The sequence below is a fragment of the Heloderma suspectum genome, chromosome 5, assembly GCF_057233095.1.
Source record: "Heloderma suspectum isolate Gila_16-S chromosome 5, 16-S_ref, whole genome shotgun sequence".
NCBI classification, from domain to species: domain Eukaryota; kingdom Metazoa; phylum Chordata; class Lepidosauria; order Squamata; family Helodermatidae; genus Heloderma; species Heloderma suspectum.
The window spans coordinates 64,417,449-64,430,069 of record NC_139462.1 but is presented as its reverse complement, the minus strand read 5'-3'; the positions used below and the strand labels follow the sequence as shown (position 1 = coordinate 64,430,069).

At 44.3% G+C, this 12,621-nt stretch overlaps 1 protein-coding gene across 3 annotated transcripts in view; it reads right to left on the bottom strand.

Annotated features, from left to right (window-relative positions):
- DCLK2 (doublecortin like kinase 2) overlaps positions 1-11,489 on the bottom strand; it is a 126,938-nt gene extending 115,449 nt beyond the window's left edge. For 2 of the 3 annotated variants that reach the window (XM_084856256.1, XM_084856254.1), the window contains exon 1: positions 9,983-11,363. In XM_084856256.1, coding sequence (XP_084712382.1) covers positions 9,983-10,406 — 424 coding nt within the window. In that variant the 5' untranslated portion in view covers positions 10,407-11,363. Of the gene's footprint in view, positions 1-9,982 lie in introns of all 3 variants that reach the window. The other variant, XM_084856253.1, reaches the window with a different exon arrangement.
- Between the last annotated feature and the right edge of the window lie 1,132 nt (positions 11,490-12,621).

The window sequence follows — 12,621 nt, the reverse complement described above, 5'->3', positions numbered from 1 at the left end:
GGGGAGGAACGGAACGCGTCCCCCCCCACCATCAACATAATCCGCGAAAGGTAACTGACTTTCGTACATCTCTACTTTGAGGTCCCTGTAGGAAATGTGGGATAAAAATGTTAAATAAAAAAAATAAACAGACAGCATTACTGTAGTCCTAAATGGCACTCACTTACTGGCCTCTCCAGTCTCCTCCCCTCCCTACCCACCAGAACACCCCCTTTCCCCCCTCTCTGAGGTCAGGTTCCTGACCTTGGAGGCCAGTCGGCTATGAGGGGTTGGGGGGTCAGATCTCCAGTTCCCCCCCCAGGTCAGAGAGCCAGAGAATATGCCCCCCCCCCAGATGCTGTATAGATGCCATAGGACTGCCCCCTCCAGGCTATAATGTGTTTTTTTTGTCATCTCACTTAAAGTATTATCAGCATGTTTATATTCCCCCATCCAAATTCCACCTACAGAGTACAGCATACTTCTATTGCTCACTATAAGGTAGACTGCTTTTAAGATGAGAAAGTGCAGTACTTGCAAAAGGCTTGTCCTGGTTAAGAGAACCCTTAACAAAAACAAGAGTCTTGTAGCACCTTAAAGACTTAGCACATTTTTATGGCTTAAACATTCATAGGCTAGAGTCCATTGCATCAAATGAAGTGTATTCCAGCTGCAGAATGCAAGTCCTTTCACATTTAATCATGATCCACACTGAAGAACACAAAAAGATAGAGGAAAGATAGCCATGCTGGTCTCTCCCCAAAAACATTACTAGGTGTAATCTGATATCTACAACACTTATCACTGCAACACTTATCATTCAGTCTACAATCTCCGTTTTGAGGCTGGGTCTATCTAAATTGCAGACCTCATGGAGACCACATCAGGCTAAATTTTTGAACTTTTCTGTATCTTTCCCCATGTCCTTTTCGTACCATCTAGCCTGATGAAGAGTTCTAGAGAACTTGAAAGCTTGCACATTTTTGTGGAATTGTTATTGGTCCCAATAAAGATACTGCCCAGTTGTGGATTTGAAGAGCAAAGGGCTTTTCTGACTTACTGGCAGTGAGACAGTCAAACGCTGGATTTTTTCTAGCTGAAGTTACAACAAATTTCTTTATTGATTCCTGAAACTGTTGCCGTGTTGGCTACAGTAGTTCCAGTTTCACAGCTCTTGGAGTTCCCTTCTTTTTTCAGTACCTAAAAGACATACCTGCCCGAGCAATGAAACTGTAAGATAGAGCACTCAAAGAATATTCCTACTTAAGAGGTCTTCAGACTCTTAAGAAATATATATACTGAAATGTACTATGAAATTTAATTTTCCTAAAAATACAAATCCCTCCCCCTCAGGATGTAATCTCAGAGCAGACCTTAGCTACACTCAGTCACGTACAGCCCCTTCTGGAAAACAGCAATTTATGCTTTTACCTTACACCTTTTGACACTTCTCTTTACACATCTGATAGGAAAACTAACACTTTGGAATAGCCTTAACAGTGCAATTAAGGACGTAGGATATCAAGCCTATCCATTTATTAAAATATTCCCAGCCCGCCCATTATCAATTGATCTCAGGGTGGAGTACAATAATAAAAACAATTTCAACATAAAATCAATCCATTAAAATCAGCAGTCCAAGCAAACAAATGAACAACCGCACTATAGTCAATAAGAAAGAAAAGCTAGGCTAAATACCCAAGTCTTAACTTGGCACTGAAATGAGACCAATGTTGTTACCAACCAGGCCTCCAGTGGGTGGACATTCCATAACCAGGATGCCACAGCTGAGAAGGCCATTTTTTGTCTCCTGTATACATATGACACAATAGTAGGGTCACCTAAATGACTGGAAATTTCCAAAGCACCAGTTACCTGGGTACCTGAACAAAAGACAGATAGGAATTTGAAACTTTTACGCAGGGTATGGAGTTAAAATGTGTCTCTCATGCACCAAAATGGCACAAACACGTTTGTAATTAAGTATGATTTTATTATATTTACCTCCCATCCAGATTCTTTCATACCTTCACTACACAATTGTTGTAAACAGTCCAGAGAGCTTTGGCGATTGGATGGTATGGGAATGAATGAATGAATGAATGAATGAATTGTACCTAGGAAATACTTACTGGTGATTAAGAGGCATTTCAAGAATTTAGTACACTAATGTTGATCAAATGTATTTCTATATTGATTTCACCAAAACAACAATCTGCATGAAACTTAAACTAAGTTCACACTTTCAGATGATATAGTAGACAAACTGCTATCACATTGCGAGTGGACAGGGGAGAAATGACGAGACGACACCAATCAATTTGGGATAAACAGGGCCACATTTATTGATAGATTACAATCTGCGAAGAAAGCACCAGCGGGCACACCACAACAAGACCAATATGACGGTGTAGAGTGAGGCATTCGTTGTCTGTGGCGAGGCGTCCGCCCTTGCCCACCAATTGGACATACCAGTTCTGGGCTGGGAGACCTTCCCCTGTCACCCCCCCTCGAGCCACAGAACCCGAGTGGGTGAGGAGGGCTGGCCTCAAAGGTAAGCCGTATCTCCCAACTGGGGCCACAAAACCCTGAGCCGGAAGCCTCGGGCCTTACCAGTCACCTGAAACGGTGCCTACGAATGCTCACCTGGCCGCTCCCCCAGTGGAGAGCCCGCCCAGAGCCGCCAGTGCAGCTATGTGACCAGAAGTTCATATCGTTGAGTGCTAGCTTAATGTATGCAGCTCAATGTCGGAACTGCAGTGCGAAGTAGGCAAAAAAAACCCAAAGCCTGACCAATGCGGCTAGGAGCAAAAATTCCTACTCGGCCCCCAAAAAAGGACGACCAGTAAACAACCCACACTGCAGTAAGGGCGGGAGGGAGGGAGCTGGAATAGCTGGAATGAGGAGGCTGCGGAGCAGCGCGGCCTAAATAGTGGCCGGCTAGACCCGCCCCTTGGAGACCCCAGGCCTTCGCCTTTGTCCTGTCCTCCCCCCGCCACCTACAACAGCCCCTCCCCGCGGCCAGGCAAGCCGGGCGCGGGGTGAGGGCACTTCTTCACAGTTTCAAATACAATTCAACTCCTGGTTTCTTTTTATGAGGGTCATAAATACCATTTCACCAGTAAAACTGTGAAGACAGATTCACAATAGCTTATGGTAGTATCTGGTTATTTTAACAAGAGGAAAATATGTTTGTGACCTATATACTGGTGAACATTGTATCCAAATATGATTTGACTCCATTTAAATAGGCAACCAGTGACAAGAGACCAGATATCTCAGGCTTACAGTTAGTATGTAATTGGTTTCAAAGTTCTCTCCTCCTCCTTCTTGACTAATGAGCAGCAGTGCAACTCTTTGTTTTTAATAGATGAAACAATGCTCCATAGTACCATTTTTTTAATTAAACAAAGGATTTTTTCCATATGGCATATCAATATGCTTATTTAAATGGCATCCATCCAGGCATTTGCTGCCACTACTAATGCCAAGAATATTGGCAAATCACAGAACTAGTGAATAAAGGCTGAATATCTTAAAACATACTGTGTTGGTTTCTTTTCTCAGAGATACCTGATCATTTGGGAATTTGTGGCAGCAGACTTTGCTGAGTTCTGCAGACACCCTTGCCCTAAAGAACAATTAGGGAGCAGCATACTCAATATCTACCTAGTTCCAAGAATCAAGGTTAAATCAAAATGTACAAATAAAGATTGGAAAAACACTGATAATCCACATAGGAAACTATGATCTCAGAATCTGGCATGATGAGGAATTATAGCAAGTTCCTTTCTATACTAGTAGGTGTATTATAACACATTTCCATTTGCAACAAGTTGAAATTAATAGAGAAAAATAATATGGGATTGTTATACCACCGCAACCATTAAAATAATATATAAATGAGAGTACATTTATTGCATATCTGCTATTTAAATTTGCCTTGCTGGTTTCATGTGAAACTATAAAATCTTTGACTCACATAAATTGTCAGCCTATAAGATGTCCCCCCTTACTACATGGCATTCAAATACTGTAGTAAATTACAGCACTACATTTCTGAAATTCAGAGAAATGGGGAAGCAATGATGTCATGGCAGAAGGAAGGCTCCAACCCACAGCAGTTTATTTGGGAAATGTCCAGCCCTGCAGGCTGAAGAAGCTAGATGTCACTACTGTAGTCTATTTAACATTTGGAGAATTAGAATCAAGTATTGCACTGATGATTACACACTTTACTGTTTACTTATTTTTTTAAAAGACTTGAAAATACAATATAAGTTCAGACATATGATTCACTTACTTCAGTGTTGGACATGTTTCGGGGCTCTACATGTAGACAGTGGTTTTAATTCCATCCTAATTTTTAGACCATTTCTACACCAGACTAAAATCCCACAACTTTACCAGGGCTTTCTGTTTCCATTTTAAATGCAGGATTTCCCCTTTCCCCCCTTTATCTGTGTTGTTCTATATGTTTCATTATACAGCCACTAGATGGCGCTGGGGTCTAGTGCCTGTTATTGCACGATTTCCTCTTTTCACAAGGGAACTCAATGCACTGTAATTTGATAGCTCATTATCTCTGATCTTTAAAAAAATAGGATAAAGGTCATTTAGCACGGGAGATGTTCTGGAGGTTGATGATGTCATGTAAAGGACCTGCAAACTTCTGTAAGTAACCAATCTAAATAGCAGGATAAAAGCCCTGTGTGGAGAAGCCCTCTGTTTCCTCAGAGTCAAGAATTCCATCAAAGCTAGGATTAAAAGTTTACAGAACACTGGCATTAGGCTCAAGTTATCAGAATGTTTTGCTGTTGAATCATGGTAGGTATATGAGGGTTTTTTTCACCTTGTGAACTCAGGTCTCCATTCATTTAACTCAGGAAAGAATATGTCCTAATTAAAATGGCAGCGTTAAAATTCTTTGTAATGGTTAAATGAATGTAAGATGTGAATGCACACTGTGCTTATCTTGAATATATATATAAACTTTACATAACATGTTCACAGATTGAATTTTTTGCATTTCCAGGCCCTTTGAAGTGACTATTTACATTTTTCCCTGTAACAACATATATCTGTCAACTGAGGATAATACTTCATCCATCTGACTCTAGTCCCCGAAAGCTTGCGCCATAATTAGTCTTTAAGGTGACACAAGACCCCTTGCTGTCTCTTCTCATCAGTATGAGTGAAAAGTCCTGGGTGGGGAGATCTATAATTAATAGCAGATCAAAGCTGCAATCCTAAACACGCTTATTAGGAAGTATGTCACACTGATCACAATGGGACTTACTTCAGAGTAAACATGCACCGTTTTATGCTAAAACTTAAATTAAAATATTTTTCAATAAATAAGTATAAAGGCTCTTGGAACACAATCTAAATCTTGACTATCAATTTTAGAATTGAAACAAAGTGTTTCATTAGATAATTAGCTAATCAAACAACAAATAACTGCTTCAGGTTTCCTGGAGCAAGCCTTCAGGAGGAGGAGAGCTCATCAAAGCAGGGAAGATGGTGTAGGAGAGTAAGAACTGAAGTATAGACAAGATTTTCCAGATATTAGGTATCACTTGGGTCTGACACCCCTTTGTAAACTGACAAATACATCATTTTTCACCATACTTACGCAGACTGGCTACTCAGTTACTTTGGAGCAGCCTTCCCCAACCCTGTGCCATCCAAATGTTTTGGACTTCAACTCCCATAAGCCTCAGCCAACATGGCCCATGGTCAGGAATGTGGGGAGTTGTACTCCAATACACCTGAAGGGTACCAGGTTGGGAAGGCTGCTTTAGATCGTTCGTAATGGGTAACAGAGCTTTAGATCAATGTTCTCCTTTCAGTTATATCACACTGTCTAGTTGCCCCCACACAAGAGCCTTGCAGACAGGTAAACATCAGGCTCCCAGCCAGGGCCATTCTCACATGGAGACACTAACCTGGTTTGCACATAACAATGATCTAGAGTATGGGTTGCGCATGGATAGTCATTGCATCAGGGGATGCTGTTACGTGCGAACCTTGCACTATGGTTTAATAATGGCTGGGTTCACACAATCTCACAATCCACGCTCAAGGTTGAGTATGGGTGAAATATGGGTTGTCTTTGACTTTGTTGTGTTGTGTAAACCCAGCATGCCAACAAACCATAGCTTGTTAACCATGTTCGACCTAGGAATAGAACCCATGGTTTGTTGTTGGGTTGTAAACTGTGGGTTGTTTGTGGTTAACAAACCATGGTTTGTTAGCGTGGCTGGGTTCAAACAACACAACAACCTACAGTTCAACTACAACCCACAGTTCAAACCATACTCAATCTTGAGTGTGGGTTGTCATGTTGTGTGAATCCAGTCTGTGTGTTGTTAACCACAAACAACCCAGAGTTCACAACCCAACAACAAAGCATGGGTTCTCTTCATGGGTTGTTCATGATTAATAACCCATAGTTAAACCACAGTGTAGGGTTTGCACGTAACAAGAACCCACAATTCAACAGCAACCCATACTCCAGATTGTCAGTGTGTGTGCACGCACATGTACGTATACACACTTCTACTAGGGATCTGTCTATTTAGCCCCCATGATTTTGGCAATAATTTTTTTAAAAAACAGGCAGTATATGGAGGCAGGTCACAAATAGTGACCTGGTTGACACATAGAGCTAACCCATGGTTTATTGAATTCTGGGTTACTGTGATGTGCGAACCCAGCCACACCAACAAACCATGGTTTGTTAACCACAAACAACCCAGAAAGAGAACCCATAGTGTGTTGTTGGGTTGTGAACTCTGGGTTGTTTAAACCATGAGTTGTCATTATGACAGAACCATGGGTTGTTCAGCCAGGCTACAGAGGTGACAGGCAAGAGTGGTGAAAAAGCCAGCCTCTGTATGTACCAGTATTACAGTGCTGCAAAGGCAGTTGGGATATAGGGAGGGTGTTGGCGAAGGAGGAGCAAAACAAAAAAGGTTTGTTCATTCATCTGCCAGACAAAACCTGGGTAGGGCAACAAACCATGGGTTAAATAAACCATGGGTTACTATTATATGCGAGCCACATCAGTATCTGTACATGAGAGCTGCCCAGTCTTTAGGCTAACTGCCCTGCACATTGAGGGCTACCAGCTGGTGTAAAACAGCTAAATGTCATCCTAGTGTAATAAGAATGTAGCTATATGGGCAACAATGTAACAAAAAAAACACACATCCATCTAGCCAAACATTATTCATTGTTAAGGACCAAGGAACATACATTTAAGGCTCAATCCTATGGCCGCTAGACAGCAGCTAGACAGCTATAGGATTGTTTGGTTCCCAGAAAACCGCCTCCGCCATCTCCCCCACCACCTCATAGGCAGTGTTGATCATTGCCAGGCTCTGGCAATAAGCAGCATGGAGTGGGGCAAAAGGCATGTTTCCAGGGATGAGGAGTGCAGAAGTGCCGGTAGGATGCTTCCTATGTGTTGTCTGGCCTCTTCCCCCCCCCCCCCGCTAGACAGCCAAAATTAGCTGTCTAGCCACAAGTGCAGGGTAGCCGGAGCTCAGAGGAGAAGATCCCCTCCATGCTCTGCCCGCCCTGCATTGGATAGGCGGTCGCCTCCCAGCTCAGAGGTGGCCTCCTCTCCACATAGGATTGCTCCCTCCATTAAGAATGAATGTATTCTTATTGTGAAGGGGTTTTCTGCATCAAATCCTAAAAACACTGGTATGGTGGCAGCTCAATCTTCCTAATAGCCTGTAAAATACAAGATATGGTCTGTAGAGCACACCATGGGGATCAAGTAATCTGAAGTAATAGACAGCCATGAAGTTGCGTGAAGCATACTTATAGGGGTCAATGCCAAACTTCCAGATAATTCTGTACGCCTGTGAAACATGAACCATCTATAAACGCCACTCCCAACTTCTCGAAAGATTTCACCAACGCTGCCTCCGAAAAATTCTGCAAATTACTTGGGAAGACAGATGGACGAATAACAGTGTACTGGAAGAAGCAAAGACCACCAGCGTTGAAACAATGATTCTCCAACATCAACTTCGCTGGATCGGCCATGTTGTTCAAATGCCTGATTATCATCTTCCAAAGCAGCTACTCTATTCCCAACTTATGAATGGAAAACAGAATATTAGTGGACAGCAAAAACGATTTAAAGATGTTCTTAAAGCTAATCTAAAAAAATGTAACATACGCATTGAGAACTGGGAAGCTCTCACCCATGAGCGCTCCAACTGGAGGTCAGCCTATATTAAAGGTGCTATGGACTTTGAAGAAGCATGAGTACAGAGCGAAGGGGAGAAACGAGCTCAGCGGAAGGCACGTCAAGCAAACCCTCACCGTGACCGCCTTCCACCTGGAAACCTATGTCCTCACTGTGGGAGGCTGTGTAGATCCAGAATTGGCCTTCACAGCCACCTGCAGACCTACTGCTAAGGCTCTATCTCTGGAAGACAATCTTACTCGGTCACGAGTGATCGCCATGATGATGATGACCTTTCATTCATCCTATTCCATTTTTTAAATCTGCGTGCTTTTGTTCTCCATGAAGAATGTGTATCTTGAGCACACTTGCCTGTAGAAGAATCTTTCGCGGCCCTAAAGCTTGCATATTTAGAGTTTGTCAAATAATGGTCAGTTTTAATGCCATTTTCATACACATTGATCCTTTTTGTATATGAGGATCATATTGAATATAAGGATTAACATGTAAGGGTATTGTTTTGGTCTCAGTATTCAAGTTGGACATTGGCTTCCTAACGTGCTCTAGGACCACGTAACATTCTTATGTTTTCGTATACATTTCCATGAAGTTCCACATACAACGAACTGAGCCAGGAATGGCCCCACGAACTACCAGTTTCTCATTCTTCGTACTATGTAGCATTTGTGTAGCATGTGTGTTCCTCAAAAAATCTCATACATGGTTTTCCAAACTCCTGTTCAACAAGCTTTCCCAAACTGGCTCTCCATGGGTCCATTAAAAGGTCCAATGCACAGTATACAAATACAAAGAACAACAATTCATTATGGAACTGGGAGGAAATGAGCATTGTGATTAAGAGGTTAAATAAACATTTCAAAATTTGATTTTGAATCTGCAATCACAAATTCTGCAACATACAAAACTCAAGTGTCACAGCCTTGAAAACCTAAGGATTGAAAATGCCACACACTAATAATATTTTAGGCCTTTTTATCAATCCTCTGGCTTTTTTCCACAAGCAAGGCACCTTTTATTCTCTCTTGAACTATTTGCAGGCACATGTGAGTGACTTCAATTACATTTTGAACAAGCAGGAATCCAAATTTTATAACAGTGGTGTGCTGTATAGGTTGGCAGGCTTATATCCACATTTCAGCCTTCAAGCATTCTCATGACATAATGGGCGCATCAAGGGTTCCCTACTGAACATCACTGTGGGTGTTTCCAGACAGAGGGCTCCTAGAGCTAGCAATCAGAAGGCATTGTGCTGCTGTTCTGTCTTTTCCTCAATAACAGATTTCCTGCATAAGGAAAAATATGGAGGAAGCAGTAAAAAAAGGCAAACTCAGGAGTGTCACAAGCAGCAGTTGACTTGTCTGGAACCCCTGTAAACTTCTCTGAATGAGTCAGAATGATTGCGCAATGAAACCTTTGTCCGGAAGCACCCTATAAAACCGTATACTTTATGGACTGGGAAAAAGGCGGAGTGCCTCTGAGGCTTAACTGGGGGTATGGAAACCTTCAATGAGAGATGCCTCAGTTATGAACAGAGGCAATATGAATCAGCTAGAACAGGGTGACATCATCTAAGAATTTTGGGTAACAGCCAAAGATCTCTTTAACCCCACTGTTGTGAAAATGCCCTTGACAGCTGCTTAGGCTGCAATCCTATGCATACTAACCTGGGAGTAAGTCCCACTGAACTCAACGGGGCTTACTTCCGAGTAGACTTTTCCAAGATCGCACTGTTCGCCTTCCCCAGCCCATTCGGGCGCAGGTGTTTTCCTTCCTTACCATCCACTAGTTCGTCGAGGTTGGAGAGCTTCCGGCTGCCGTCAATGGTATAGATGGTACGGACGCCCTGGGGCAGGTTAACATTGTCGGAGAGAGACCTGGTGAGCTCGATGAGGAGGGCATCGAAGGAGCGGAAGCGGTCGCTGGAGATGGGATAGACCAAGCCCTTGAAGTACTTGTCCCCATTGCGGTAGAAGCGCGCTTTTTTCGCCTTCTTCTCCGAGCTGAGGGCCTGCAGGGTTCGCGTGCGGTAGAAGCTGCAGTGGGCGCTGTGCGCGGGGCTCGGGATGAGCCCGTTCCCTTTGGGCCCCGAGCTGCTGCTGCAAGTGGAGCTGCCCCCTCCCCGGCGGGAGCTCGAGCGCTGCTGCCTTTTGTCCCTCTCTTCGAAATGCTCCAACTCAATGCATCTCCGGGGGCTGGCCATTTAAGAGCCCGGTCGCCTACACCGCAGCCCCCCCGCCCCCCGATGAATAAATAAATAAATAAATAACGTTTTTAAATGATTAAAAAGAAAAAATCTCCCACAACCGACACCGCCTAACCGCCTCTCCTCGTCGCGCAGCCTGCCCAGCGAGATGCCCTGGAGGGGATGCCTAGCTCAGCATCCCGCCAAAACGAGGGCGGGAGAGCGCGGTCCCTCAGAGGCTCAACGTGGCCAAGCCCGTTCCTCCGAGAAGGAGCAGCAGCAATAACAGTATCAGCAGCGGCGCCAAGCTGCGCCCGGGACTTCGTGTCCATCAGGGGATAGCCGGTCGCCCTCTTTAAGTCAGTCACGCACGCGCAAGCACCGAAACGCGCCCCTCGCGCGCTCTCCCAGAGCCTCCGCTCGGCATCTCCCGGCTGGCAGGCAACGACGGGCACTTAGCGCGCAGAGCACCCGCTCGGGGACGGCCAAGCCTCCAGGCTGCTTCCATCCAGCTTCAGGCGCGCGCACAGGACAGAGGAGAGGAGGAGGAGGGGGATGCTGGCAGCGTCCCCCTCAGTCATTCCATTCTCTGCTTGGCGCTACTGAGGAGAGGGAGGTGGGGACGCCGCGTCTGTTCCGCCCGGTGCCGGCGCGTCCCCGCCCCCCGAGAAGCCCAGCCAAAACCCCAATTGACTAGAGCGCGCTACGAACAACCATGGTAACAGCCACCCAGCCCAGAAAGGACGTCGCCTCGTCCTCTTTCTGCCCCCGCCGCGTTATCTTTCGCCTCACATACGACGCAGAGCCAACGCTATCCAAATCCCTGCTCTTCCGAAGGCGCCCGCGCAGGCGCATGCACAATCCTACCGCCGGGCAGATCTCCCAGGCGATAGCAGCCCCGCTAGCAACGCTACACGCACCGTAACGCTCCTAAAAGAGCTGCTGTGTATTTGAATACAAGGAAAGGAAATGGGCTTCCTCTCTCGCCCCCTTTCCTTTCCTGCGTGTGCCCGCAACCTCTTCGGAAGGCAGGCGCAGAGAGTCCAACAGAAGGAGCAGGCGGCGACGGCGGCGGCCCGGCCAGTGTGCACTAATAGCAATGCAGTGTGTAGCTGCGATAAGCACAGGTTCTTGCTGGGTCCTAAAGGGACTCGTGTTATCCTTGATGAACTCCCAAGAGAGGCGTTCTGGAGGCTCTGGCTGCCAAAGCTGTATATAATAAACCGTTATACTAAGATCCCCGATCATAAGCAAGATTAAGTGAAAACGACAAAAGAGTCTTGTGGCACCTTAACGACTAATACATTTATTTTGGCATCAAAATAAATTTACGCCAAAATCAATGCGTTAGTCTTTATACTTCATCTTTATACTCTATACTTGCGCCAAAATAAATTCTTTCAGGCACTACAAGACTCTGTTGTTTTTGCTGCAATAGACTAACATGGCCACCCCTCTGGAAAAGATTCAGTGATCTGAGCAAGCCTTACTCCCTGCTAACCGACTTACCTCCTCCTATTAGGCAAAGTGATTTTGGGTGTCATGAAAGAACAGGACATTATTAGTTATTTAAAATGCAATCCTGCACATGTCTACTCAGAACTAAGTCCCACTGAGCTCAATGGAAGTTACTCCCATATAAGTATTACAGGGAAGCTGTCATTATTATTATTATTGTTGTATTTTTACTCCCAGGGAGAGGTCTTGTGGAACTTTCTGTATCAGGTGCCAAAATAACTTGGCCAGCCTGAGGTACTAGCTATGCACCTTATCTTGGGGGGAGGGGGAGCATTTACTGTTCTGTCTCTGGCAGCAAAATGTCTTGAGTTGGCCTTGCTACTGAATGCTGCCCTTATATACATATTCAGGATTTATATCAGGTATTTTTTAATGTACAGAATTTGTTTAATATCTCCGCCCACCCTAGCTATACCCCTGTCTCATTTTGGCATCACAACTAGAGTTTTCTATGCTCAGACCACAAGCTACCTATTGCACTCCAAGATTTCTTACTTTAGCCCTATGATGTATGTCATTATTGTTCCCATTTTAGAAGGAAGAAAAAGAGGCTGAGAGACAGCAGCTTGCCAAAGGAAAATGGGTGTATCATGGCTGTTGTTGTTGTTGTTATTATTATTATACATTACTTAGGTGCCTTTCTCAGAAAAGATTCAAGGCATCTTACAACAAAAATTCAAGCATACAAAAACATTAGATATCATTAGATATCATG